Here is a 27998-nt window from a genome sequence, read left to right on the forward strand (position 1 = left end):
TAATTAATATAAGTCTAGGCAATTAATGTGTTATTATGATACGTCCTGTAAGAGATAACCTATTTTTATTGATAAAGGTTAAAAAACCAATTTTTTCATATTGAACATTTTTAACAAAGAAGTTTAGAAGAACTAATATTGAGTATTAAAATATTAAATGTAAATATGCAAAGAAACAAAAAATATTGTTTATGGACTTTCAATTTAGTAATTTTTAATGTAGTTTATTAATTAAATGTATAAAGGATTAAGTGATACTGACTCATATAACATTTAGTATATTTTAGCCTTCATGATAAACTGTTATTTGTAATAGTCTAATTTTTAAAAATGCTTACTTTCTACATCTTTATGTGGTTTTCTTTAATTTTATTACATTCTACATATTTATACGTTGTATGATATATACTTTATTAATACATTTATAATGGCATTTAGGTCTCTTATAATATACAAAAATATTTTTGTATAGTATAGTAGCAATTTAAATAAAGCATTAAAAAAATTGATTAACATTCATTTGCTCGTTAATTCATATGAATGGCAATAATGATTTGAATGATACTACATTCCCTACCTACATTTTGCAATTTAGTGTGTAATGATTTGTATTCAATTACTTTATATTTTTATTTATATTAGGATTATTATTATATTTTTACATTTTAAGTTACTGTTTAAATGTTTAACATTTGAGGCTGAAACATTGGCAGCTTGTTTCAATATTTGTAACTGACATTATTATTGTACGAGTTAAATATGTATCAAGGAAACAGGCTGATTTCAACATTATTTTCTAATAGTAAATATATGTTCATTTTTCCAATTATATTTCATACAAAACTTTACATGTTTGTGGGTTATTAAAATCCTACAATTGTTTATACATTCCATTTACCAGTCTCTTTGTAAACATAAAAATAGATTTATACATCTTATTTAATTGTATAATGTACATATCGTGTGTCTGTGTATGTTGCAATGCACATTATTGTAGTGCAAAAAGTATTTCCTATATCACTTCTTGTTTAGTTACTATATCAAATCGCAAAATACAACATTTTGTGTTTGCAAATAATCAAATCTACGTATATGTATAATGATTATATTTTGATTGATTTACATGTAAAGGCAGAATTTTTTGTGTTTGCAATGATAAAATATATGTATATATTCATAAAATTTTTTTCAAATCCATATATGTCATATTGAGTTTTCCTATACAGATCGCACATTTTTTTCTGTAAATGTGCACTAAAGTTTATGTTTTTGCTTGATCTTATGTTATCTTACCTTAAATCTTAAGCAATGAGGACTAAGAAATTCATTTATAATACAATTCCACTTGGTGTTCGGACAATTTGAAAACATATGATGTACAGTAGATAAAAAGTATACTACAAATAAATCGAATTCCTTAAAATTATATACATATGATGTGTACAGCTTAAAATAGATGTCATAGTAAACAATCTGTAAAAAATGGAGATGTAAAATAAAATAATTGGTCCGTGTTTTTCTTTAAAAGAGGATGAATATATGAAATTTGCATATTTGCATTTTTGTGTTAAAAGACTTGCAATTGAATTAAAACTTCAACATACAAAAGAGTTACGTGACAATTAAGTTTTGATCTTTGTAAGACATTTCATCCTTGTAAGATCTGTTTCTTATTTACAACATAATTAAATTACTTATTTGTTAGAATTTGTGAATGGAAATATAGAATGGAGTATATGTACAATAATGTGATTCCTATTAAACCGAATACTTAGGACCACATTTTTTTATTGGTGTTAATCTGAGGCCTTTAGCCAACATTTGAGCTTCAAGGTCACGATCTTCATCTTGATACCTAAAAGAAAAGTATGCTTCCATTAACTAAATACAATAGTCAGGATTGAAATATGCAATGATAACGTCTTTATTTCGTGCAAATGGAACATAGTAATAATTAATATAAAGCAACCAAATATGTTAAAATATTTTTGTACGTCAATGGGTTTATTATGTGTTATCAAATATTTCTTTAAAAATTTATGGAATGAAATTAACGGAAATTTTTTATGAAAATATATAATATACTTCCATTCTTATACAAAAATCTATTTAATTAACAATTATTGCTTAAAAACTTTGCCTATAAGGTCTTTTAACAGTGATATGTGTTTAGGAAATAATTACCATAAACACATATAGTAACATATTTTATTTTTATCGAAGTATCCATCAAAGAATACTTCAAAATCTAACAACAATTACATTTCTATAATTTTAACAATGCTATATTTTTAACCCTGTACATGATCAAATATAATTTTAAATACAATTAAAATATTTTCATTCTCTCAACAGCACTACAATACAGTCAAATATACAAATACATCACTTTATTACGATGCAAAAAAATACTTATAGTAAAAAAAAACAAAAAAAATGTGTATATGAATAACATGCGTAACTGAATTACAATAAAAATTTAAAAATTGTAAAAGAAGAATGTAAAAAATAACTCTCCTAATTTGCTCTTCTGCATGCAATGTAAAATTACAAGTGAATGGAAAAAACTGTATACTGTGATCATTAGTTAATATAGTAGTCTTTGTAAAATAAATATATAATACTCTATAGAAAAAAATGATATAACAAAATACACTGAGCTATAATGTGAACGATTTATAGCTTTTATATGTAATCGTACGATACGATTATGTATAAAATTAATGGAATAGAAATGCTGTAAAGGAGCTTAAGAACTTTTTAATATTTGTAATATATAAATGAAAATAGAGAAATTTAAATATCATTTATGAAATTAAGAAAATTTAGAAAAGTATGAAGAGTTGAAAAGCGTTAGCGGTTCATTGTAAAAGTTAATGAATAATTCTATTAAGTTAGTCAAAAACACATACATGATTAAAATGACTACTAAAGTGAGCACAGAAGATGTATCACTCAAATCAGGAGAAAAGAAATTAGATACGTGCGAAAAACAGGCAACGGTATGTGTAGGAAAGGAAGTTAATGTTTGGCATGTAGATTTACACCACCTTTGACGCTCCTCTTCTAAAAGAGCAATGAGCGAGTCCCGCTTTGCAACTATTTCCAACATTTCTGTTAAAATCTCTCCTTCTTTTTTCACATCAGCGCTGGTCTTTTTATCATCTGTAAAATGTTAATATATCCTATTCCTCCTAATATCCTTTTATAAATGTATTATAAAATATAACTTATTACTATTATATCATTAAACCATTAATAAAAATTGAAACATTGTAAGAAAACACTAACCATCATCAGCTAAGCGTTCACGCAATTCCTGTTGCAATCTTTCATGACGATCTTCAAGTTGAACCTCTTGAGCTCGTACCAAAAGCTCCTTTTCGTATCTGCGTAATTCCGTGCGTTCTTTCATAAGATCGAACCACTCTCTGAGTAAATCCGCTTCTTCTCGATCAGAGCATTCTAAATATTATAAGTACTTTTTATTTTGAGCGTCTACAATGAAATTTGTTGTAGCGATAGATTCTTACCGCCTTCACCACGAAGAGCTTTTTCAACGCTAACACCTCTGCTTTCCAATTCTCTTTGTTTAACTTCTGTTTCTTCTAGCTTTCTCTGTATCTCTTGAGCCATACGCAACCTTTGGAACATTTATAAGAGAATTATAAATGATTAAATTACTATAAGAGTATAAAATAACTTTGTTCCATACCTCTTTAATTGTGCTTGTCTAGCTATTCGTTTTGTAGTTTTTGTTTTGCGTGAAATACTATTGCAAGAACCTTCTGTTACTGTAGCCTTGTGCATGCATGATGCTGACATTGCTGTTGTTTTTGTATCATCATCTGATAAACTATCATCTGTTAAATAAACAATGGATATAAAATATAAGAAATAAAGTTTTCTTATGTTCACATAGTTGTGGTACTCAATGTCTTATTCATACCTGAAACTTGTGTAGTAGGAATGGTGTAAGTAAGGGGTGGTGATGGAATTGGCGGCGGGTTTTCATTTAGGAAATTTCTTGTGAGCATACCCTCGCACACACTTTTTGGTCTAGTGTTAGTCTTTGGCGACAAGACTTTATCAAGCTGAAAAAAGATATACTATAACATTGGTTTCTTGTTATTGCTTTGATAAATATAAAAAGAATTACTTTAATTCTAGTAATTAATGTAAACAATTTTAATATTGAAAATAAAAATTACAATAAACTTCACTATTGGAGTACATTGAACAAGCTTTCAAAATTTCATGATATGAAAATGCAGTTACAAAATACAAATATAGATATCTGCACACTACATAATTTAGCAACTTAATTTGATAAATTAATTAATAAAGAAATAGTCTACTCTGTACATAGTAGGAATATAGTAGAGAGTATAGTAACTGTCAAATAAACTACCCAGCCACCTGTTTTTCAATAGTATTTTCTTAATATCTATATGTTAGATACAACTTGATTAAAGCACACTGAAAAAGAAAAACGAACATACTGAAATGGCAATTTATGTGTGTGATAAAAGTTACCATGCTTATTTATAGGGCAGATTATTACTACGAGGATTCAACAACAATACAATATAAAACAATTCCATGTAGCTTATGCCAATCAATATGTTACCCCTTCAAAGCAGACGAGAAAATGCGGCAAACGAAAATAAAATCATAGTACCTGCACGATATACAATAGCGAATACAAATAGTGGCATAAGAAAGCTAATACTGGAAAAATTAGTATCAATGACTTATGAGTTGCTTACATCTGACCCTTCCGAATACGATTTATATAACTGAAACATTTCAGAATCCAATTAGTTAAGAGATACTGGAGAATACATACACGCTATACAATAGAAGGAATGTAGAGAGACTAGCACGAAGGAGAAATAGGATATACGTACTTTGCCTTTTGTTTTTGACGTCAGACGGAACATAGATAATTTGTCTTTTTGATTGGACGGCGAAGGAGAAGATTCTTTCTTGAAGAAGAAATCTGACACTGCTTGGATGATACTCTTTCTTCTTTCTGGATCTTTCGTCTTTTGCTTCTTATCTCTTTTTACGACGGCAACAGAATTATTTGACTTTGGAAAATCAGTATGTAACAGTTCATCCATTGATTTTGCATTGGCAGCAGATAAGTCAGTAAAATTTATTGCCTCTGCTACAGCCTTCATATTATCTGTACTCTTGCTCGTTTGCAATTTTAATCCAGTCTTGTTTGCTCCAGAACTGTAGAGTCTCATGCGAGGTTCATGTATTTCTTCTTTAGTTTTTCTCTCTTCCATGGAAAGTTGTCTTCGTGTGACTTTCATTCTCAGCTCTTTAATTTTATCTTCTGGACTGAGACCTAGATCTTCGTCACTCTTTAATCTAGCTCTTTCCCTTGCATCTTGCCTTGCCTTCTCTGCTGTCCTCTTTGCTTCTTCGTGTTTCAATCTTGGAGGTGCGACCGGAGTTCTAAAGTTTTCTTTCTCATTAGCTATTTTAGTTAATGTGGTATTTTCAGAGGACTGAATATCATTCTTATTAGTTTCTTTACTTGTAGTTTTTCCTATCTCTGATTTCCAAGGCAATTGCTGTGACTCATAAGATGTTTCACTTTTTACAGACTTTTTGGTTTCAACAGAAGTAGTATGCGAGGGACTATTTTCAGGTGTTACTATAGATGTAGGCACGAATTTATTAATCAGTGAAACATTAGGAATGGATGGTCTTATTGGCGATAAAGTTGGAGTTGAATTAAACGACGAAGCTCTAGCAGCTCTTCTTGCTTTTTTTTCTGCAGACTTTTGCTTATGAGCTTCCACTTTATCCATTAGTAAATCTTGTATTACATTCTTTTGCTTGGATCTTTCTCTGGTAATTTCTTCCAATTTCCTAGAGGTAGCTGGTGAATTAAAGCTGTTATTTATCGTTATTTCTTGATTTTTTATTTCTTCTGCTATCATCTCAGCGGCACGAGATTGCAGAGAGCTTTTGGAGTTCTTTCTCTTCGATTTTCTGACATCTATAGAGTCTTTGGCGTTGCTAAATTCTGCGATTCTAGATTGTAGACGTTTCACATATTCCAGATAGTCCGGATTGCTTGAATCAGCTGTTACTTTCGTTTCTTCTCCTTGTTCAGGTTCCTTTTGAGTTTGACTCGGAACTATTGAAACTTGTGGATTCACGGGACTAGCAAGAATAGTGACTACTTCACTAGTAGTGGTATCTTCAGCTGGTTCAACGATAAGCAAACTATCTTCCTCCATTGATTGGAACAATTCTTTATTTATTGCTTCCGCGATAGATTGATCTTCTTGAACAGAATTTGATTTTGTTCCTACGTTTGATTTAGTATTATTCTCGGATTTATTTATAGCACCGTTTAGCTTATTCATAACATCATCCATGGTAACTGGATTTATTTCTATCACGTTTCTGTCGTTATAAGCTTCTTCCTCTGAGCACGAGTCATTCTCTACTTCTAATTTTGCGATAGGAGCGTCGGTAATTAATTTATCTCGCGAACTTGTAAGCGTTGGTGAGCTCTTAATGTTTACGAATTCTATATATCCTCTATTCTTGAGCATAACAGTATTAGAAGCATCTTGCAAACTATCATCAAGGAGTGATTCGTTATCTGTGTCCATAAAATCTATATTTTCACCGTTAGCTAAAAGTTTCGAGGTATTATTAATAGGAACATCTATCTGTTTGTCAAGCTTCGAAAAATCCAAGTCCATATCTGTTAAATCTTCTTGTTTAGCTATCGTAATTGGAGTATGACCTGCTTTCGAAGCATCTGATAATGTAGGTTTCCGCCTTGTGGTTATAAATTCTGGATTAATATTGAACTCGACATCTCGTAGATCATCTGAGACAATGACCTCACCATCACGAGCCCATTCTGAAAATTCTGTTTCCGTAAGGGCAGCTGTGGTGATGTCATTCTCTTCAGAATCATCATGTTTATTGGAAATTGCAGAAGTTATCGATGTAGGAGTACTGCAATTGCTAATGCTCTTTTTGCCATCATCCTGCAGTTCTAACTGCTCAATCTCATTCTTTACTATCTCTAGCTCCATTGAAGTTTTATTCATGGAAGATATTGGAGCAGAAACTGCAGTATTCATCTTAGTATTCAACTCTTTGTCGAGTAAAAATGAACACTCTATGGAATCTGGTTCGAATGACTGACCATCATCAAAGTCTTTACATTTGTTAGCTTCCTCGTCCAGCAACAGATCTCCATCTGTACTGTGAATTTGTAAACGAGGCGGAGACAAATTTACAGCAGGTGATTTATCCTGCGGTTCATCTTCCGCTTCACCATCGCCGGAAGATAAGGAATCGCTGTCTATATCTGAATCTCCAGTACTAGCAGTCTCTTTCGTTTTTTCCTTGTTTTTACTCCAATCGACTTGGGGTACTATGATAGAGGTCTCATGCAAGGGACTTCGTGGTCGGAAACCATTATTTTCATCTGTGGTCACAGTAAAATTGCTCTCTGTATTTTGAGAGTTTCGCGCATTTTCTAATATTTGTGAGCTCTTAACTGTATGCAATTGACTAGATGCCACTTGTTCTTTCATAACTTCTTTGTTCTCTATGTCCTTGGATTCACCACAGACAATATTAGGTGAAGTTTTTGATTTTAATATACTAGATTCTTTTACCAAATCTGGTAAGTGGGTTTTCGATATCTCAGGCAAAATTGTTGCTTTATAAATAGGAGTATCGTTGTTTAATAAGTTCTGTGGGGAACGATTGGCATTGTATGGTTTTATCGGAGATGAAGAGAATATAGCTGTAGGTGATATAGGAGAAAGTTGAGTATTATTCGAGCGTAATTTGCTCGTTCCCTGTAAGAATGCTTGCATCGTTGGACTTGGTTCTGGAGCGGGATTTAAGAGTTTTTGGTGTTGAGAAATAGCGTCTGTGAAATTTCTTAACTGAGTATCCACATTCGAAGCTGATCCTGACTTCATGACAGAACTACCAAAGGCTGTACCACCGAGTAAATACTTCTTTTTTAACTCCAAAGATAATTTAGACGCAATACCTTCGGTAGAATGAGTGCGGTTCAATAAATAATCTCCTTTGCGTGGATTTATTAATGGAGCTACATTCGTATTATTGAATCCTAATAAATTCAGCTTACTCTCTTTCTCAAGATGAGAAGGATTTATATTATGATCCGTTTTTAATTGCGACTTCGCGACTTCTAAATCTTTATCTTGCTTGATATTCCCATTAATTGATGAAATAACTTTGCTTTTTACTTGAACTTTCTTAGGCTCGACATAATTTCCTCTGGTTTTGCGGACATACGAATCGTTGATCGTAATTTCTGGAATCTCATGCTGTGTGGGAGTTGCACCATCGTGTTCAAATTCAGAGTCCGTCGATATTTCTGTAGCTGAATTTTCTTCGCTCTCTTCTGATGTACCTTCATTGGAGGCAACCTGTGAGATTACACATAGATTAATAGACGAATAGAAATATTATGAACGTTAAATGTTATCAAGAAGAAAAAAAATTTGTTTAGTGTATTAGTGAAACAATTAATGGCAAGGAACATGATGCATTTGGTCAAAAGAGTGTTTTGTAGTATTAATAATATTAAGCTTGTTAATTATTTTCATTACTAAAGTCCAATAAGAAATACTCTGGCGTTTTACAAATATATATAAAAATATATGATGTTCCTATGATATTAGTTACTAATACTCGCCCAATGTTTATTGTGAAACTGATCATGATAACCATATGAATTTGTCTAAAATGAGACAGTGAGATTTTTAATAAAGTATTGGCTGGTGGTAATTTCAAAATTAATACAAATTGGTAAGAGAGTTACATTGCCAGTTTTAGCATGAACACTAAATCAAACACAAACAATTAATCAACTTGAGACACGGTTAATTTAAAATTAGTTCAATAGGTCACTCCATTCGTACATAAAGATGCTTTACCTTTTCTTCAACGGCTTTGGGTATTTTAATAAGATATACCATCAGCCAAGTATAAGTAATATCTTTTTTTCTTTACTTTATTAACATATCTCACACAATTTCCCTAAATGTAAATCATAAAATTGAAAAACATATTGAAAACATACAGTAATCGTGTTTGAAGATTTGTTCATCATATGCACTCATATATGTAGTTTAAATATTAATATATATGCTAAGACACTATACATTTATCTTTCTTTGTTCTATCATTTTTAGGAGGTATAGATTTCATAGATTCACGCTTGTCAGAGTTTATTAATGGAGGAGACTTTGTGTGTTGAGAATGTTTATGTTCATCGCTAGTATTTCCTAATGTACTTATTGTTTTACTTATTTCACTATTATGATTTGCTGTTTCAGACGAATGTTTTAACTTATTAGTCCCTATATTTATCGCATTATTATGTTTATTAGTATTAATATCTGATTCAACCAATCTCTCATTAATTGTAGTGGAACTTGATTTACAGGTAGAGTTACAGGTAGACTCTTCTAAAGAAGGTGGAACATTAGACTTTTGTTTTGAAGTTCTTCTTCTTATTGGAACATCAGGAGTAAATTGTGCATTGGATATGTCAAGCCTTATTGAAGAACTGAGTTCATGATGTCCATGTTTTCTATCTGGCCTTTTTGGAACTTCATCTGTTAGATTTGGTAGAATTGTATTACTATTTGAATTCATATTCTTTACACGTTTTGGTACTTCAATGTTTTGTTCAACAATCTTTACTTTAGTAACTTGCTCGTGTTCCACAGGTAAGGCCGTTAATTCAAAAGAAGATTTGGAACTTTTATATAACGTATCATTTCTATTAGTAATTTCTTTCCTCCTATTTAGAGTATTATCGCTTCTATGTACAATATCGTACTTATTATTGTTAATATTATTAAATTGCGTCGTCGATACTATCTGTTTTACATCAGGCTTCGTATTACTAGCAGAATGAGTTGCGTCATCTATTTTCTGTTCGTGTAATTTGGTTCCTAAGATATCATAATTTAAATATGGAATCGACATTATTTGTTGTACATTTTCGGGTCCAAACTGCTTATTTGTCTCTTTTTCATAGAATTCGGTTACGAAAATATTGTTGAGTTGTGGAGTTATTTGTTCTGTACGAAGATCAGTTGTTACTTCTTTTCTTCTTTCATCCAATTTAGACACTAACGTGTTACTGTTGGATTTTAATATAGCTTGTTCTGTATTTGTTTCCTGTATTTTGTGAGAACTAGTTGCCACACATTCATCTGATGTGCTATTTAAAATATCGCTTATTAGTGGTGAGGTCAATATGTTTTCTTCTGCATTGATCGCATTATTAGAGGGATTAATTATTACATTTTCATATGATTTAGCATCTAAGATGTTATTGACTTGTTGTGAAGGCAAAGGTGTTTGTTCTGAATTGATTTCATTCGCAGGTTGATCAATGATGATAATCTGCTTTTCTTTATGCAATTCAGTTTGTACAATGTTATTTAAAGTTATATTTTTTCCATTAGAAGGCAGCTCACGTTCTTTCGCTACATCTACATTATTTGTTACGTTTGATTGTTCATTTGCGTCCTCTAAATGCAATGTCGTAGATAAAGTATCCAAATGCAATTTAGATTCAGTATCTTCAGTGTCAATCGAAAATATTTCCTCGTTTTGTCGCTCTATCTCCTCAAATTCCTTAACAATAGCGTCAACATCAATTTCATTTAATTCATCATTATTTATATTGCTATTATTTTTTGGACTTTCGGGTCTTCTATAGTTTAATTCTTCAGAAGATTCTTGCTTTGTTTTTTGGAAATATTTCATTATATCTTTCGTTTCAACTTTCGCAGATAGCTTCGGTTTAATATCTAATTCGACAACTTTAATATCAGGCGATTTTTCGTTTTGAATACGTGTATTTTGATCTTTTATTTTTTGTTTTCTTACGTCCGTGAAATATTTGTTAATTTTTCTTCGGGCATTTTCAGTGGATAATGGCCGAAGTTCACCCACTGACATTTTATTCCTTGCTTTCCTTTGTCTTAAATCACATTTTAATTTATCGAATGAACTATTTCCGTCAGATTGAACCGCTTGATTGTTAGTTTTATTGGGCACTGTTAATTTAGCACTTTCAACAGATGTTTCTTCTAACGACTTTTCATTTGTCGGAGATGGTGAAGTAATAGTCACGATAGGAATTCCTTTAGGATTCTTTATGGATAATTTTAATTTATTATCTTTTGGAATATCGTCTGTCGATTTTATGTAGTTTTGTGTACTCTCTGAATCGCAAGTTTCTGTATCTTCTGCAGTCATTTTGTCCTGACTATCGGACATTAATAATTCATCATACAATGTTTCAGTTGATTTGTACATTTCATACGAGGAGGATGGCGACGAATCTCTACTACGGTTTGGAGAAGAAGTTATTAGATCCGGTAGTCTTTCCTTGAGGCTTAAAACTTCTTCGGTGTTAGGCTGGACTGTATTACTGTAACTAGTCTGACTAAATGGAATAGCATCTGGAAGCATAATTCCTGCAAACACTGTTTGCAGTTTTATGTTTGATGTACTAATTGCTTTTGATGTTTCGGGTGTAATATTCAGGTCAGGCATTTCTGTATTACTTATTTCACTATGACAAGAAACTATTGTTTGGGTTAATTCGCTATTAATACTTTCTATTTCGTCCAAATTTTCATTAACAGAAATTACTTCATTATTTAATTCATTACTATCAATATCAGTAAGCTTAGAAATAACTTTATCACTTTCATTTGATGATTCACCTTGGACTGCTTGACCGTTATCTAAATTCAAAACACAACTTTCATCTACTAAACTTTCATATTCTGAAATACACTCATCCACATTATGTATATTGGAATTATTCTGTTCTATCGGATTAGAAACAATTACAGACGAATTTAAATTTACAGTATCATTTTCCCTATTATCTGTTACTAAATTACAAGGAGAATCAGGCAAATGAATTAAACTTCCAGATGCTTTGCTATGAGATGTGTTCTCTTCACTATCAAACTTTACATCGTTTGCTATTGGTTGACCTGTGTTTTCTATTAACGTATTAATTGTCAGTGTCTTTTTATCTGGCGATTTTTCAATATCTTCTGTATTGATTATATCTTGATCAACTTCACTATTATTCACGTCTATCTCTTGGGGCGATATAAAATTATGAGTTTGTATAGGAAGTATAAGAGATTCTTGAGTTATATTATCTATAGAATCTTGAGAAATTTTCACCTCCGTTTCCGAACCGGTGTCCGTATCGGAACTACGGGTAGGATTCTTCAGCCAAAACTCCTGTCTTCTAAGCTCTCGAGCGCGTATGTCGTCTTCATCCTCCGTAGCTGTTGTACTTTCATCGTCTGAATAAAAATACAAATCAAGAAAGATAGTTATTTTCATAGTAATAAAGAGCAATAAAGAAGTAATCTAACGAAGAATCAAAGCTGTACCTTCGTTCGTGTATTCATCGCTAGAATCTTCATATTCATTGCTCCCAGTATCAGACTGTCCCATTGCAGCATGTGGATGAGAGTATCGTAGTGTCCAATTTTTGGCAAGTTCAAGAGTTCCTTCGGTTGTTAAGGGCTGATCTATTGCTTCTTCGTATACTTCGTTATCGTCATCCGAATCGCTGGTGAAACATTAATAAACCGTTTGAAAATCTGTTATCATGTTTTTTAATTATACTTATCCGTAAAATATCTCACCTCATGTCTGAAATGTCATCGCTAGAACCCATTTCTGCAGTGGAAGCACCGAAATTTCTATCCGTCCATTCGTCTTCATCCATCTGACTTTGGGGTTCTTCGGCGTCTGATATTCCTGCTAAATTTTCAAATTCTATTCTCTCAGGTGTTTGTCCGCGATCAAGTAAATCAAGACCAACAACGCCTTCTAAAGGTATCTTTGCCTAAAAACAATGTACGTTATTTACATTCTTAATTTAGAAAGAGAATCGTATACGATGAAGTTGAAGTTGAGATCATACCTTCTCCGGTGTCTTTAGATGTACTGGTGTGGCAGGTATGTTTTCCTTGTTCAACACTGCAACTCTCTTCTTATCTGCGCGAGCTTTTAATGCTCCTAAGAAACCGAAATGTTGTGTACAGTAGAATCGTCCTCCACTCTTGTCCCGATCAAACGTATGGTTTCCTATCATTGAAGAGTTATTATTGGTAAAAATTCTCTCCCCATTGATTTCCAAAAGAGATTAAGAATAAAAATTGAACCTATTCTCAAAGAGGTAGAACAATATTCGCAACGGAAACAGCCTCGATGGAAAAACTTCCCTTCGGCACTAAGTCTCTCCATTAAATAAACTCTCTTATTGCAAAAATGACACGTCTCCGAACCTCCTTGCGCGGGTAACGCTATTGTGGGCTTGGCATTCTGCAAGAAAAGTACGAGGAAACAAAGTAGTAATTATTAACTTCAAATGTTTAGTACAAAAGAATCTTAGTCAGCGCTTTTCAATCGTATTATAACGTTTTTAACAATGCACAATTGCATATTAGGTGTTACAATTAGACGATACACGTATCAACATAAATTCCATTAGGATTACAAATATTTTAATTCGGTTAGATCAGTTAATTAACTTAGGAAGAAAAATCTCAAATGTAAAATGATGTTTTAGTGTTATGCACTACACATATGTATCATATGAAAATATATTCCGTATATCCTGTAAGAAACAATAAATTTACAGATACATGGGTACATATGACGATTCTATTCTCTTGGGAGCAATTATATGAAAAATACAAAGTACAATAGACGTCACAAAGACTCCGGATATCCTGCTGACTATATCCTCCAGTACTGAGATTTTGGAATATCGTATTTACCGATTTGTACACCCTGGGCTCCGCGTCTTGACTTTTATTCGAAAACTGTTCGGCCATAGCCGAAACTTTATTGTACCCGAGGACATTACCCTCTTTGATCTTCCTGTCAATATTCTTCAGGGTATTGTCAATATCAGCGTACTTACTATCTGTCTCCTTTTGATCCCGTCCCTTCTTCTCCATCTTGATTTGTCGAGCTAAAAACTGAATGAAGCATATACACATCTGAAAAACATTGATTATCGAGTACTGTTTAATCACTCGCATGCCAACCTGTTCTCGACTCCACTTCGGCACTCGTTCTACTTTGTCGTGTCGGACAGTGCGGCCCATTTTATTCTCCTCGATTTTCTTCTCGATTTCCTTCACGTTCCAATCGGTCTTCTCGATTTTACCTTTATAGATATATAATATCGTAAGAGATTTTAATTCAGTATAAAAAAAGGAAAATCGTATATAACGAGATAATAAGAGAAATATAAGGTGACACAAACCAATGGCACGTAGAAGATCTCTGGGCTTCTTTTCAGCTGGAGTAGATCCCTTCAATTTGTCCTCGATGCTCTTTATTCGGCCAGAGAACTCCTCGTCTATGCTGTTTCTATGATGACCAGCGTGGATCTTGGGTTCTCTATCCTAAAAAACAGAATGTCATGAAATAAATATCAATGTGCGAACGATGAAGTAGACGACCACAAAATAAGACTCGTGAAAGAACCCTCTTTAATCACAATACAAGTATAAAAAGAAAACTAAAAAAAAAAAAAAAAATATTTGAAACTGAAAAATTTATTAATATACATATGTATGTGAAAAATAAATTAGCGTGTCATAATTTATTTCCTTTGCACTGTGTAATGTTAGTGTTACAGTTCCTTAAAGATATATAAGCACTCGCAACCGATGTTATAAACGTCCCTTCTATTTGAAAATAGTTAGTAGTGTAATTTAGAGCCTTTACATCCTCCAATATTATCGATGCATAAATATCATGCACACCATTTAGAATCATGTATTGCTATTACATAGTTAGTTTATGCACGTTTATAGCTATAATCTTTCGCCTTTGCAACGAAAAAGTTATCGAATAATTAGTATGTAATCGTTCTCCTTTAAACGTTATTTGCATACGTTTGCACATGTTAAATGTTTATTATTATCAATGCCATTATTGAAGAAATATATAAAAATAATATTTTTTTTTAGGACTTGTTTAATCGTTTGTTAAAATCCAAAAAAAGAAGTGATAAAAAAATATAAAACAATATGCACTCCCAAAATCATTCACTTTCCAGCTTACTGGATATAATATTTTCTGCTCTAGATATTTCACTCTATCCTTGAAATCCGGCGCAGTTTGACGGTATAAGAATATCGAATAATCTTCGAACGGCTCGTCTTTCTCGCGTTTTGCGTTCGCTTGCAGCATCTGCATACTTTTGTAGAATTGCTGCGTCGCCATGTTTCGCAAATATTGTCGCCTTCTCATACGTTCGGCGCGATTTTTCTCTATATCTGCGAGTCTCTTCTGCCTTTCCTCCTTTACATCCACCGTAAAATCGTACAGTGACATTAATTTAACATATCCATATAGTTACAATGATTGTTTTCTTTATAATCAGCTTAATTTTCATTTGTGAATCATTCACACAGTTTGCACAGCTTATGTTACGTGGTTTTCATCTATTAAGTTCGCAACGATCACAATGGTTGAATGCGATACAAAAGAGGATAAAAGAGATCGAGGGTTCTTTAACTCGAGTTTAGCGTTGCTAACATTATTTGTTCTTTAAGAAAAAATAAAAAAAAAAAAAAAAGAACGAAGATACAGGAATGTCAATGGTTGTTTCTATTTCTCGAGATCTAGATTATTGTATTATTCTCTAATTCTACGGGGCACTAGCCGTGACTATTAGCAAATAATTCTATGTAATCTATTTGTTGTAAACAAACGTTTAGTAAAATAGGACAAATACAAAAGCTAACGTAGCAAATATATTATATAATATATAACATAAACATAAATATCATAGAAAATGTTTACAACATAACCGAGAGTTTTTGTAATGTCCCACTGATACTTTGGTTGACTATACGAAGCGATTAGAATGTAACGACTTCCTTCCGCACCATGGTAATGGTAACTCCAATAATTAAGAGGATTAACAACGATATGATTATCCCACGATACATAAGTGCTTGAATCTTCTGCCACCGTGACTATAGGATATAAGCATTGTAAGTTTTGTGGCTATGAATGTTAGTGTTCGATTTGTAACTCCTTATGGAATATGTTTATGTAATAAATATGACTCAAATGAAATTAAAGAAACCATTCCATAAAGTGTTAAGTACGTGATCCAATCCTTTGCGATTAATTCTTTTAATGTTTCTTTCAAATATAATATTTCAATATTCTCGGAATTCTCAAGTTACGAATGCAAAGGATCGATTTAGATATTAAAATAAAAAAAAAAAGAATGCTTTTTTTAACCTTGGATGATCTGCTAACTAGAAGCTTTCAAAAACATACGATTAAAAATTTAAATAAAGAAAAATATTCTGTACTTTTTAAAGATGTTACATGTCGACAGATGATACTATACGATTTGGTAAAATAGAAAAGAAAACTTACCACTGTCGCGCCCATCTTCTCCGTGCTTCGTCTCTTTCGAGAACGTCGACTAATCGTGTCTCCCTTCTTATCCGCGGGGTTTAAATTTTCGTTATGTCGCGATCGTGAGTGTCTCGTTCTTGTCGCACTATCTTGTCTGACGATACGGTCAATTAACTGAACTTTTTGGTCAGGTGTTAATTGGCTCAATTGTTTACTATGTGCAGGCCTTTCTTCGTTTTCAGGTTCCTTTATAAAAGACGATCAAATGCAATCGTTATACAATTATACGAAAAGAAAGTCAACAGAATCGCTACTGTGACGAAGATTAGACTAATTTATGGAAAACGATTTATGGCTTATGGTAATTTCTCGTTAACTTTACTATTATCCGAACGACAACACTCGTGATCCCTATTGAAATGACTTGGTGGTACGAATATTTTCTTCAATGATGATGCAACTATATTCTTTTGAAGTTTATTTCTTATCCAGCTTATCGTAAATCTGTCATCCACTTCTGTAACGTTTTCACTTAACGATATTTTGTTATTATTGTGGTCTAATGATTCGACGGCGGTTTGTTGTGAAAATGTCGTAGGATTGGGATATGACAATGACTGTGCTCTTCGATCGTAAACGACGAATGACTGACTATGATTTGTACGGGACGTAGGATCGGTTTTTCGTGGACAAGGATGGATCTTGCTTGTTAAAAGGTGTTGAGACGACTGTAAACATGCGGTCCGTGATATCGGACATGATACCGAATACTATAAAGTACGGAAACCAGTTAAAAATCTTCTGACTTCGTTCTACGTCGTACGAATTTACTTACTAATTTTGGATGTTTAATGTACGGGATTTCACCGCGGAAAACTTCGTATATCTGTGTGAGATAAGAAAATATGGCGAGTTTATCGGGGACGTCGCATTGAGCCATTTCCTCTCCTGTCATTATCTAGAAAAATTCACAATTAGAATATCGAGTTGTTTCTCCTTTTGTTTTGTACATCAGTAAGTTAAATCGAAATATAGCTTACTGGAGGTATGCTCAGTTCTTTTTCTAAGATATCAAAGGCCAGCTGATTGTTCGTAACCGTATCATCCGGATTCAAATTATGGAAGTCTATTAGATTCGGTCGATATCTATGAATTATTGCACAAATAGCCAGACCATTCTTAAACGAGGCACCCATATCTTTTATTTGGACCGAGTCGTACAGGGCAACTTGTTTTTGCAACCAGCGAAGCAGCGTGTCTGGATGCACTTGTGAATCTCCACGTAAATCTATATATCACGATCGACAACATTAAGCTTTATAATATTTATAACATAACATTAAGCTTTATAATACTCTAATGTAACTACAATCAAAGTATATTCGCAATTCTACCTCGGCGACGTCGTTTCTTAGGAATATCGATGTCAGACTGTACAGGAGGTTGCTTGATGCTGTCAGGGTCATCTGTGTCGACTAAACCTCGCACTTGTATTGGCGTTACAGAGGATACGTTCAAATTGGGGTATCTTAAAACGAATGAAAATTTGTTACGAGTAAATAAATAGCAAATAAAACTGTATCAGGCAGATAATTTTATTTTATAGCAATAATAATATAGATATCATACCTGGTATGAGGGTCCAGAGTATATGCAGCGTAATCCCTGTTCAAATTTTCAGGCGTGGTCTGCCCGAGTAGCCTGTAAATAGATTCACGTTCTGCAATTACTTCTAACGGCGATACATTTGCACCCCAGCTTTTGATTGCCCAGCAAGCATCCAAGGAGCTTAAAAATCCTCTCGCACAACCGGATCCCGTTGGCCAGAATGGCTATAAAGATTATACCATATAAATTACACCATATGTGTATACATATACGTATATACACGATAATACACCGATAACAAAGAAGACTTAGAATAACAAAGAAGATTATTAATATCATCCGACAAGTACAGCAGTATTGTAGGACAGCTGATAAAATTAATTGAAAAATGCCACTTTGATAAATCGTGGGAATTAAAGCGTAGGATGATAGAGACGTCAGGTGATATACCTCGAGCAGACTATCGCCGACGAGGATCATAAGTAGTCTGTGACCCCTACGTTCCAAAATCCGGCTAGCATTCTCCGCCGCATACATAGACGTGAAATCGAACATAGCCACGTCTGGCTGACCGTAATGGTTCACTGCAAATTCCATACCGATCATCTGGTATTCCGTAGAGAATTCAGCAGCTTCACGGGCGTAAAGCATCAATGCTTCGCGATCCACGTTTTCCTTCGCGAGCAACTTCGCTGTATCTGGATAGTCCTGAAATATATTTCAATTAATTAACATCACGCTTATAATTAGCCAGAATCGTTATACAGCTGTAATAGCATATAGTATAGACGAGCGTAGAATTATTTTTATACAATGACGTACCTGAAGAATCACTCCCTTATCTATAAGGCTGTGCTTTTTGGCAGTCATAACGAAGTAGTGAGTATCATCTTTGTAATATACAATATTCTCGAGATCTATACCAGTCTCTTGGTACAGTTCTTTGAAAAATTTCTGATTGAAGATGAAGGCCACTCCGCTGATCTCTTCTACCCGTGCCTCTGCTTCAGTTCGTTTGTTTATGAAATTGGCCGTTATCGCTATAGCCAATTTACCCCGAAATTCTTTGCGCTTGAAACCCTCCAATGTATTTCTTTTGCCATCGGCGCCGATTAGCACGTCGAACTCGTATTGACAGACTGGATGATCAGCGGGGGTAGTTTTTGCTCTCCAACCTGTCTCTGAAAGAATTACAAACTTGTGTTAAAATCAAACTATAGGAATATTTTATGACCAACGGTTACACGAAAGATTCGTAGAATTTCTTGCAGCGCATAAACAAAGACTCGATACTTCATCGATGAAATTAGAAAATGAGATTCTTCTCCAATGAGATTTCAAGTAGACAATAATTTGTTCTTTCCTATTGTATTTATTTTCAACTTTCCGTTACACGTGCTCTGTATGGTATACTTTCACCTCAGAATTTCTTCTTATCAACAGTTGTTGTCAAAAAAAAAAAAAAAAAAAAAAAAAAAAAAAGAAACCGGTAGGATAAATAGAAGCCTGAACATTTTACAGGTCAATAAACTTTCACGCGTCGAAAGGGTCGATTATTGGATGAAAAGGGGTCGATTGAGCGTTAGAAAGACTAGATTACTTACTGCCCTCTTCCTGATTCTCCGGTGGCGGTATCAAAGAATCGAAGCTGACACTTTCGTGGAACTCGACACCGAGGATCAAAGCGACTTTCAGCAAGATACACTGAAGTTGGCGGATACTGATGTGATCTATAGATCCAGCGCAGAATTTCCCAAAGAATTTCTTCGCTCCTAGGCCACGAAGATCTTGAATAACAAAGGGCCAAAGGTGAAGGACGTTGTTTCTGGACATTCGATCTCTTTTTTCCACAACGACAACCTTGGCACCTAATAGCTGGGCTTCTATCGCCGAGCGAAGTCCACACGGACCTCCTCCGATGATCAAAACCTGAACAATTAAACGTCCCTTGTTATTCCAATTTCCTGAAAGTAAAACATCGAGCGAAATATCGGAAGACATTTGCAAAGTTTCTCTTCCTCTTTTCAAACGGAGATTATCATAATTATTTTTTTTTTAACGGTTGAAATTTTTGTTCTTTTTTCGATGGCTTGAAAATTATGCTGGTGTTTTAATTTCTATACATTATTTATTTATTGTATTCCAATACAAGTACATCGTTCCTTTTCCTTCATAGTTAATTCGATCATTAGCTTTATCCTCTCTCGCGATACGTTTCTATCGCTTGAAAAACTATAACAGATTTCTTACGATAGTAAACGCGGAAGAGCGTTTCACGGCTTAGTGGGAATATCTGGCCAAAATCAATTCAAAGTGGTACAATTTTTTTTAATCTTTGCCTCTTCTCGTGTATCGAAGTACGTTAAGCGAAGCTCATTATCGAGCAACGCTATCGATAGCGTTTCGTATCACGAACGCACGTAGTAATTTGAAAAGCGCGGACAAGTGGAATTATTTGAAAATTATTAATTAAATTGATCCAATAAATATACAAACGTACTTGGATCGTTTGATCACGCCTTTAGTCATCTTAAGTTAGTCTCGATAGATATCGTTTCAGGTGAATGAAGTTTTTCCAAAAAACAGTCGTCACGCCATAATATTAAAAACAGCAAGATACAACGATATTAAGGATAGAAACGAAAGAGATTGACGAAATCGGATATAAAATATTCTCGGTACACTTACTCTTGTATTCGGGCATGCTTTGCCACGATTGTAACATTTGTGATTGGCTCTCTGATCAAATTTTTTCCATAGAGCTTGCGCCTTCCACGATCTCAACTTGAGTCTCAATTTTGGATAAAATTGATTGATCGTATTTGGTCTGATCTTGAGTAATTCGCAGAGATGCCGAAAATGTCCAAGAATGGATTTTAAGGTAGTGGCATTACAAAACAAATCGAACTCTTCGTTGGCTTTCGCCACCTCTGTCGAGTTCATTGTTTGCTTTCGACCCTGCTGATGCTCCATTACCTGCAACAAATTGATACTTGTTATAAATCTTGTTATACGACCGGCGTAAGCGAAAGCGTCATAAACACTGCAACTACTAATACAAGTTGCTTCGTGTATCAGGTAAATTAACCTTCTCGTATCTACGGATAAGATAACCGTGGCGGCGCAATGTCGTCCATAGATTCGGGAAAAAATCGATCTGTAAGATATCTCTTTGGCTAAATCGAAGAGACACGTATCTGGCTTTTGCCGAATATTACATAACATTACACGTTTCAAAAATATATTTGTCTTAAACGTCGGATAAAAGTCAGCCTGAAAGGTATCTTTCTAAATCTAAATAAATCTGAGGACACATCGGAGATTACAACGCGACTTTTAAAATTCATTTTTCGAAACGCGTTTTCCTTTTATGAATTCTTGTATATCGAAGTACAAAGGTATCTGTAAATTTCTGTCGCTTTGTTTGCTCAGATCTATCGTATAATTTCGATAGACGTCGTAGAGACGCCGTTGTGTTCGCCAAAATTTCATTCAAAGTCTCAACGAGACGCAGCGAAACTTTCAAAGACGAGTCTTTCCTATTAAAACGTTTGTTAGATCGTCCGAGCAGTTTCTTTCGTTTCACGAGGAAATAACAGACGCACGAGGGTTTTTCGTTTTATATTATTTCTTCGAATTACGTACGATCCATTTTCTTCTGCCGAGACGAACACCGCGACGTTTCACAGACTTGGTTTCACGTTTAAACGAAGGTGCGTTGTCGCAAACAACACGTTTGCGAAAGAAAGACACTCTCCAGGCGACCGAATAAAAGAACGTATGGCGAACAATCGAGTCGAACGTCGGATCTAATCGACGACTCGTTTAACTGCAAGATAACAGGAATTTCATTGCGGTATATAGAGTTTAGGTAGATGGAGATCTAACAAACGTAAAGTGTTGGTCCCATGAGAAATTCTATGGTACGTGGTGCGTCGCTTCGACTGGATCGTAACCCGAAGAAAACGACAGAGGAAAAGTAGGAAAAAGAAAGACGAGTCGTCGCGCGAGTGAATTGAAAGGATTATTTGTCGTATGGAAATGAAATATCCTGGTTGTAAACGGCGGCAAATTGCCATTTCTGACACGAAGAAAGCGTCGATCGAACTAGAAGCAATCGTAGGCGCAATTACAGCTGAATCGAGCATTAAGTCGAACAAACCGTGAAACGTATTTACGATGCTTCGCCTCGCAGTTTTTCGTTTTATATTATTTTCTCGAATTACGTACGATCCATTTTCTTCCGCCGAGATGAACACCGCGACGGTTCACAGACTTGGTTTCACGTTTGAACGAAGGTACACTGTTGCAAACAACACGTTTGCGGAAAAAAGACACTTTCAGGACAACCCAATATATATTCGGTTTACACAATTCTTGTCAACGATTAACGTTTCTCTATTGCAGTTAAAACTGACAATTGTCTTCGCGTTAACTGTTGTGGCGATTCTATTGGGTTGGCGACTAAGTGATTGCGGATTTTGTCAACACCACCTAATGACAAAATCCGCAATCACTCAGTCGCCAAGCCAATATTCGAACGAGGCAAATTTCACCGATAGAAATTCAATTTGACTAACAAAAGAATAATAAATTACCGATTTTTAGGATCTTGCGTGACGCTACCGGAGAGAACTCGTAACGCGGCTACGTACCGTTTCAAACTATTCGTCCCGACGTTATTTCCACGATTTTAAAGGAACAGAGGCTGATTTAACCAGGAAAACTGCACATCCTTCGATGACTAACGCTAGGCGAAGTTGATACAAAGTTAATACGCAATAATTTCAATGGAATAATCGCACACCACCAGCTATTCGCTCCCGATCGAGATTTATCGCCAATCGCTGGCGGTGGAAGAGAAAAGGAGCACGTAGAAATTCGTCGAATTTGCGATATAAATTACCTGGCACACGATGCTTCGTAATTAAATTCGTACAACGATAATTTACAGATTGCCCTGGATGGTAAAACGGAACGAACGCCGATTAACGATAAACAACGTGGATATTAAATAAATTTGCGAAACGAGCGTGCATGAAATAACGATACATAAAATTTCACGCGCAGCGTTAATGTGGCACAGAGAACGTTTCTTACGATCGCTATAATTCACCTAAATACCAGTGCATCTATCGATCGTATTTATTCCGTTCGATAGCTCGTTGCGGTTTCTTCTTCTGCGTCTCGCGATCCTTTTCCCTTCCTTTTTCCCCTGACGCAACACGAATTTATCCTGGAATTTTTCACCGCAGACGCGTTTTATTTTCGTATCGAATATTTCTGTCTCTCGAGCGTGGACAAGCGAAACGTCGCGTTGTTTAAAGGGAACAATGCTACACGCTGATTTCTTTCGTCCTGGGTTTAGGCGCTCGACGAAAGCATTAAACACGCTCGACTCGTCGCATTTCCACAAATTTTGCACGTACAGACGTTAGAATCTTTTTAGCTATCGGAGATATTAGACAAGTTTTAATCAAATCGTAGGAAATTTTCGATTTCATAGAGACGATCGAAGAGAATATCCGAATTACTTGTGAACTCCTTTTCACAGAAATTTCAGTGTCTTTCGACATCTTCTCCAAAAATAATTTTCCATATTTCTTTTTTTTCAGAATGATCTACGATATTTTGTTTCTTCGATTCTCGAAGGCTAACTTGAGCGAAATTTTACTTTATTCGAGTTTTGTTTGAACGTTACCATTTGCAATAACATTATCGCGCTGTTATTTACCTGTTAATTACTGCAACCATGGGAAATAATAAATTTTCTATTTTCAGCCGACGTCGAATACCGATGAAATATTAACTCGCCTTATTTATCTTCTTTATCGATTATTGCAATTTCATCCACAATAGCGCAAACGTGATTTCCTTCGACAGCAACGTTCAAAGATTAACGACATCGTATTAAATCTCTGCACCATCGTCGATTCGATCGCGCATCTCGATACACGTTCGGACGATATTTACGAAGCGTACGCTGCGAATTTCAATTTATCCTACGTTTTATCGAATTTACAATAACGTGCTATCCGCGCCTCGCGTTCGAGTCGATACGTTTCGTAAAAACGCGAGCTCGTTTCAATGGAAAATGTGAGATATCGGTGGAAATATTGGCGCGATGTATGTTGTACGGATGACACCGGTGCTTTCAATCGATTCAAGATAAAAACGATTACGTAACACGATTTTCTCGTACGTAAGGACGTAAATTGTAGATCTTGTTACATTTAGCATGTTATCAGCGGGAGGATGGTTATTTCTAGGCTCGTTTCTAGGTACTCGCCGATAGGCTTAGCCTATGTGAGATAATAGAAAATCGATAGGAGCAGGTTTGCAGTTGCACGAGGCAGACGAAAGTAGCGTCACGTGCTTTGCGAACCAACGTTATGGAATTACCAATGATTTTTGACGTATCGATCATCGAATAATCCAATTGACGTAAAAGCTGAGTTATGTGTGCCCCTGTGATATGGCTATCACGTGTACTCGAAGTAAAACACGACGCATATCTTTGCCAAGAAAACCCTATCGTATCTTCAGACGTACAAATTACTTGTTTGTCGGTATAATAATCGTTTCCTTAATTAATCAGAAGATACGTAAATATTAATTTAACAGTCGGTTGTTTAAACAAATGCTATATTCACCGTTCAAGGAATTTCGCTGTTAAACAACAAAGATGAAAGGTCTAAATTAACGACCAAGAAAACCCTATCGTATCTTCAGCCGTATAAATTACTTGTTTGTCGGTATAATAATCATTTCTTTAATTAATCAGAAGATACGTAAATATTAATTTAACAGTCGGTTGTTCAAACAAATGCTATATTCGGCACTTAAGGAATTTCGCTGTTAAATAACAAAGATGAAAGGTCTAAACTAACGACCAAGAAAACCCTATCGTATCTTCAGCCGTACAAATTACTTGTTTGTCGTATAATAATCGTTTTCTTAATTAATCAGAAGATACGTAAATATTAATTTAACAGTCGGTTGTTCAAACAAATACTATATTCGGCACTTAAGGAATTTCGCTGTTAAATAACGAAGATGAAAGGTCTAAACTAACGACCAAGAAAACCCTATCGTATCTTCAGCCGTACAAATTACTTGTTTGTCGGTATAATAATCGTTTCTTTAATTAATCAGAAGATACGTAAATATTAATTTAACAGTCGGTTGTTCAAACAAATACTATATTCGGCACTCAAGGAATTTCGCTGTTAAATAACGAAGATGAAAGATCTAAACTAACGAACTAGTTATTTGTTAATTTCAGTCAACTGTTGGAATAAATTCGTACATTGTTCGCCATTGGAAGAGTGTTATTATTAAATAAAGGAGATTTATAAAATCTGAAGTACCAAGCTATTCAATTTCCACATTTATATTCCTCGCCTTTTATTCGACGAATTTCATTGGTAATTCGGAATAGAAGAAAATGAATAATATCATCGAATCACAGGTGACCGGAAGAGTTTATGATTAGAGTTTAGTTTGAGTACCATCGTCGCACGAATCTTGGAACACACGATACGAGCCAGCTACGTCTCAACCTTTTTTCCCACCTTTTTCCAATCGAACAGTTCCAACCACATCCACGCAAAAGGATAACGGATATAAAGACAATTTTATGATTATTCTTTCGGAAGGACAATAGGCAATACTTCTATGTAAATGTTCATATTCCGAAATTAAGGGACCTGCTATAAACTTCCTAAATCGTTTACAAACCTAACGGTACCAAATTTATCAGGATTGGAACAACGCAGAAGCATTTCACGGAAGAAAACTCCGCTTCTAATGGTAAACATGATCGAGGTTGGTGATGGAAAGAAAGAGAGAGAAAGAGAGAGACGAAACGACGAGAGGCGAGTAGGCAGATCTAGGCGAGGTGGTCGCCCCGGACCATCCTCGAGCCACTCGAAATGTCACGAGGTGCTGGCCGACATGCCTTCTGCGTGCCTTTCGACTCGACCATACAGATCATCGGTGCTCGTCTTCCGATAAGTGCGAGCTAAATACAGCGGGATGCCGAGAATCGTGGCGATGCGCTGGCGCCCGTATCAGCCACGGACTATGGCTGAAGAGAAAGAGGTGGTGAACGAGGAACAGGAGGAGAGATATTCGGTCACGCTCCGGTATTGATTTACGAATCAATTTAGAAACGACTTCCGCGATACGAGTCCCATAATTCATGCGGATTGGTCGGCTACGCCGTGCAGTTTCCAATGCGCTGCTGAAGACGCTGCAAATGGCCTACTAGCGCCAATGTTCCTCTAACTAAGCTTGTTCGAAGTTGTAACTAAACACCGAGCAATAAAGCGATTAGAGGCGCCGCTATGTGCATACTGTTTGATGTATCGCGTCATAGCGAGTTGTTTTTACGACGATCGTGTTAAACGAAGAATCGAAGGGTTTAAAAGTATAAACAGCATCGTTCGGGTTAGGTATAGTATCGATCATTGACGCGGAAGCTTGGGACGAAAGGAGGTTCCACCGTTCTTCCATGCTTTTTATCGATTGTCCTATGTTGTATATTTGAAGTCGAGTATTTGCTCGAATGTATTGAATGGAATCAAAAGCCATCCGTCATTCATCGTCTAATTGACAAACGCCTCGCTATAGTTGCTAACGCTAGAGCTACCACAGCGGTCGAAATGGTTGGGTCTACAATTTTATCACCCTGTCAATCCTCGTTTAGGGATTATGGTTCCAGATGGAATAATAATATCAGAAATGTACGAAATAACACGAGGGAATTCTTTTTGTAAGAAAGTAGTAAATCGACAAATATACAAATACTCTATCAGACGTATATTTTAATATCGTTGCCGACGCTAGAGCTACCACAGCGGTCGAAATGGCTGGGTCTACAATTTTATCACCCTGTCAATCCTCGTTTAGGGATTATGGTTCCAGATGGACTGATAATATCAGAAATGTACGAAATAACACGAGGGAATTCTTTTTGTAAGAAAGTAGTAAATCGACAAATATACAAATACTCTATCAGACGTATATTTTAATATCGTTGCCGACGCTAGAGCTACCACAGCGGTCGAAATGGCTGGGTCTACAATTTTATCACCCTGTCAATCCTCGTTTAGGGATTATGGTTCCAGATGGACTGATAATATCAGAAATGTACGAAATAACACGAGGGAATTCTTTTTGTAAGAAAGTAGTAAATCGACAAATATACAAATACTCTATCAGACGTATATTTTAATATCGTTGCCGACGCTAGAGCTACCACAGCGGTCGAAATGGCTGGGTCTACAATTTTATCACCCTGTCAATCCTCGTTTAGGGATTATGGTTCCAGATGGACTAATAATATCAAGAATGCAGAAAGTAACACGAGAGAATTCTTTTTATAAGAAAGTAATAAATCGACAAATATACAAATATTCTATCAGACGTATATTTTAAAGAGCAGTCTTTTGTCTTAACTATCGGTAGTTCTAGCGCTGATATTGCTAGTTCATACGCGTTCAATATTTCGATTTACGTAGACTGACATTAACTTGAATTATAACGATTGTACAGGGTGGTTGGTAACTGGTGGTACAAGCGGAAAGGGGGCGATTCTACGAGAAAAAAGAAGTCGAAGATATAAAATAAACATTTTTTTTTAATTTTTCCATCGAGACAACGATCTACAGTGAAATCCGTTATAACGAGACGCGATAAAGTGCACGCTTACCGACCGAAAATTCAAAGTCGATTTTCTCGAAAACAAAGCCCCGAACGACAAATTTGTATTCTATATTCTCGACTTCTTTTTTCGCGTAGAATCGCCCCCTTTCCGCCTGTACCACCAGTTACCAACCACCCTGTATATAAATGTAGGTAGTTGTACGCGTAGCTAACACAGTTTAACTTAA

At 35.0% G+C, this 27998-nt stretch overlaps 1 protein-coding gene across 11 annotated transcripts in view; it reads right to left on the bottom strand.

Annotated features, from left to right (window-relative positions):
- Window positions 1-807: 807 nt before the first annotated feature.
- LOC126871446 (F-actin-monooxygenase Mical) overlaps window positions 808-27998 on the bottom strand; it is a 113544-nt gene continuing 86353 nt past the window's right edge. For 7 of the 11 annotated variants that reach the window (XM_050630352.1, XM_050630323.1, XM_050630305.1 and 4 more), the window contains 26 exons: window positions 20791-21078; window positions 19707-20031; window positions 18925-19283; window positions 18553-18810; window positions 18124-18326; window positions 17889-18022; window positions 17535-17782; window positions 17330-17452; window positions 16513-16740; window positions 15178-15417; window positions 14372-14513; window positions 14151-14272; window positions 13878-14102; window positions 13260-13419; window positions 13019-13182; window positions 12738-12940; window positions 12480-12661; window positions 12265-12389; window positions 4911-8459; window positions 4770-4799; window positions 3950-4094; window positions 3716-3863; window positions 3534-3643; window positions 3292-3465; window positions 3051-3165; window positions 808-1855 (listed from right to left, as the gene is read on the bottom strand). In XM_050630352.1, the coding sequence (XP_050486309.1) occupies window positions 1759-1855; window positions 3051-3165; window positions 3292-3465; window positions 3534-3643; window positions 3716-3863; window positions 3950-4094; window positions 4770-4799; window positions 4911-8459; window positions 12265-12389; window positions 12480-12661; window positions 12738-12940; window positions 13019-13182; window positions 13260-13419; window positions 13878-14102; window positions 14151-14272; window positions 14372-14513; window positions 15178-15417; window positions 16513-16740; window positions 17330-17452; window positions 17535-17782; window positions 17889-18022; window positions 18124-18326; window positions 18553-18810; window positions 18925-19283; window positions 19707-20031; window positions 20791-21075 (8094 nt within the window). In that variant the 5' untranslated portion in view covers window positions 21076-21078 and the 3' untranslated portion in view covers window positions 808-1758. Of the gene's footprint in view, window positions 1856-3050; window positions 3166-3291; window positions 3466-3533; window positions 3644-3715; window positions 3864-3949; window positions 4095-4681; window positions 4800-4910; window positions 8460-12264; window positions 12390-12479; window positions 12662-12737; window positions 12941-13018; window positions 13183-13259; window positions 13420-13877; window positions 14103-14150; window positions 14273-14371; window positions 14514-15177; window positions 15418-16512; window positions 16741-17329; window positions 17453-17534; window positions 17783-17888; window positions 18023-18123; window positions 18327-18552; window positions 18811-18924; window positions 19284-19706; window positions 20032-20790; window positions 21079-27998 lie in introns of those variants that run through there. The other 4 variants (XM_050630332.1, XM_050630343.1, XM_050630372.1 and 1 more) reach the window with 4 other exon arrangements.

The sequence above is a fragment of the Bombus huntii genome, chromosome 1, assembly GCF_024542735.1.
Source record: "Bombus huntii isolate Logan2020A chromosome 1, iyBomHunt1.1, whole genome shotgun sequence".
Taxonomy (NCBI): Eukaryota; Metazoa; Arthropoda; class Insecta; order Hymenoptera; family Apidae; genus Bombus; species Bombus huntii.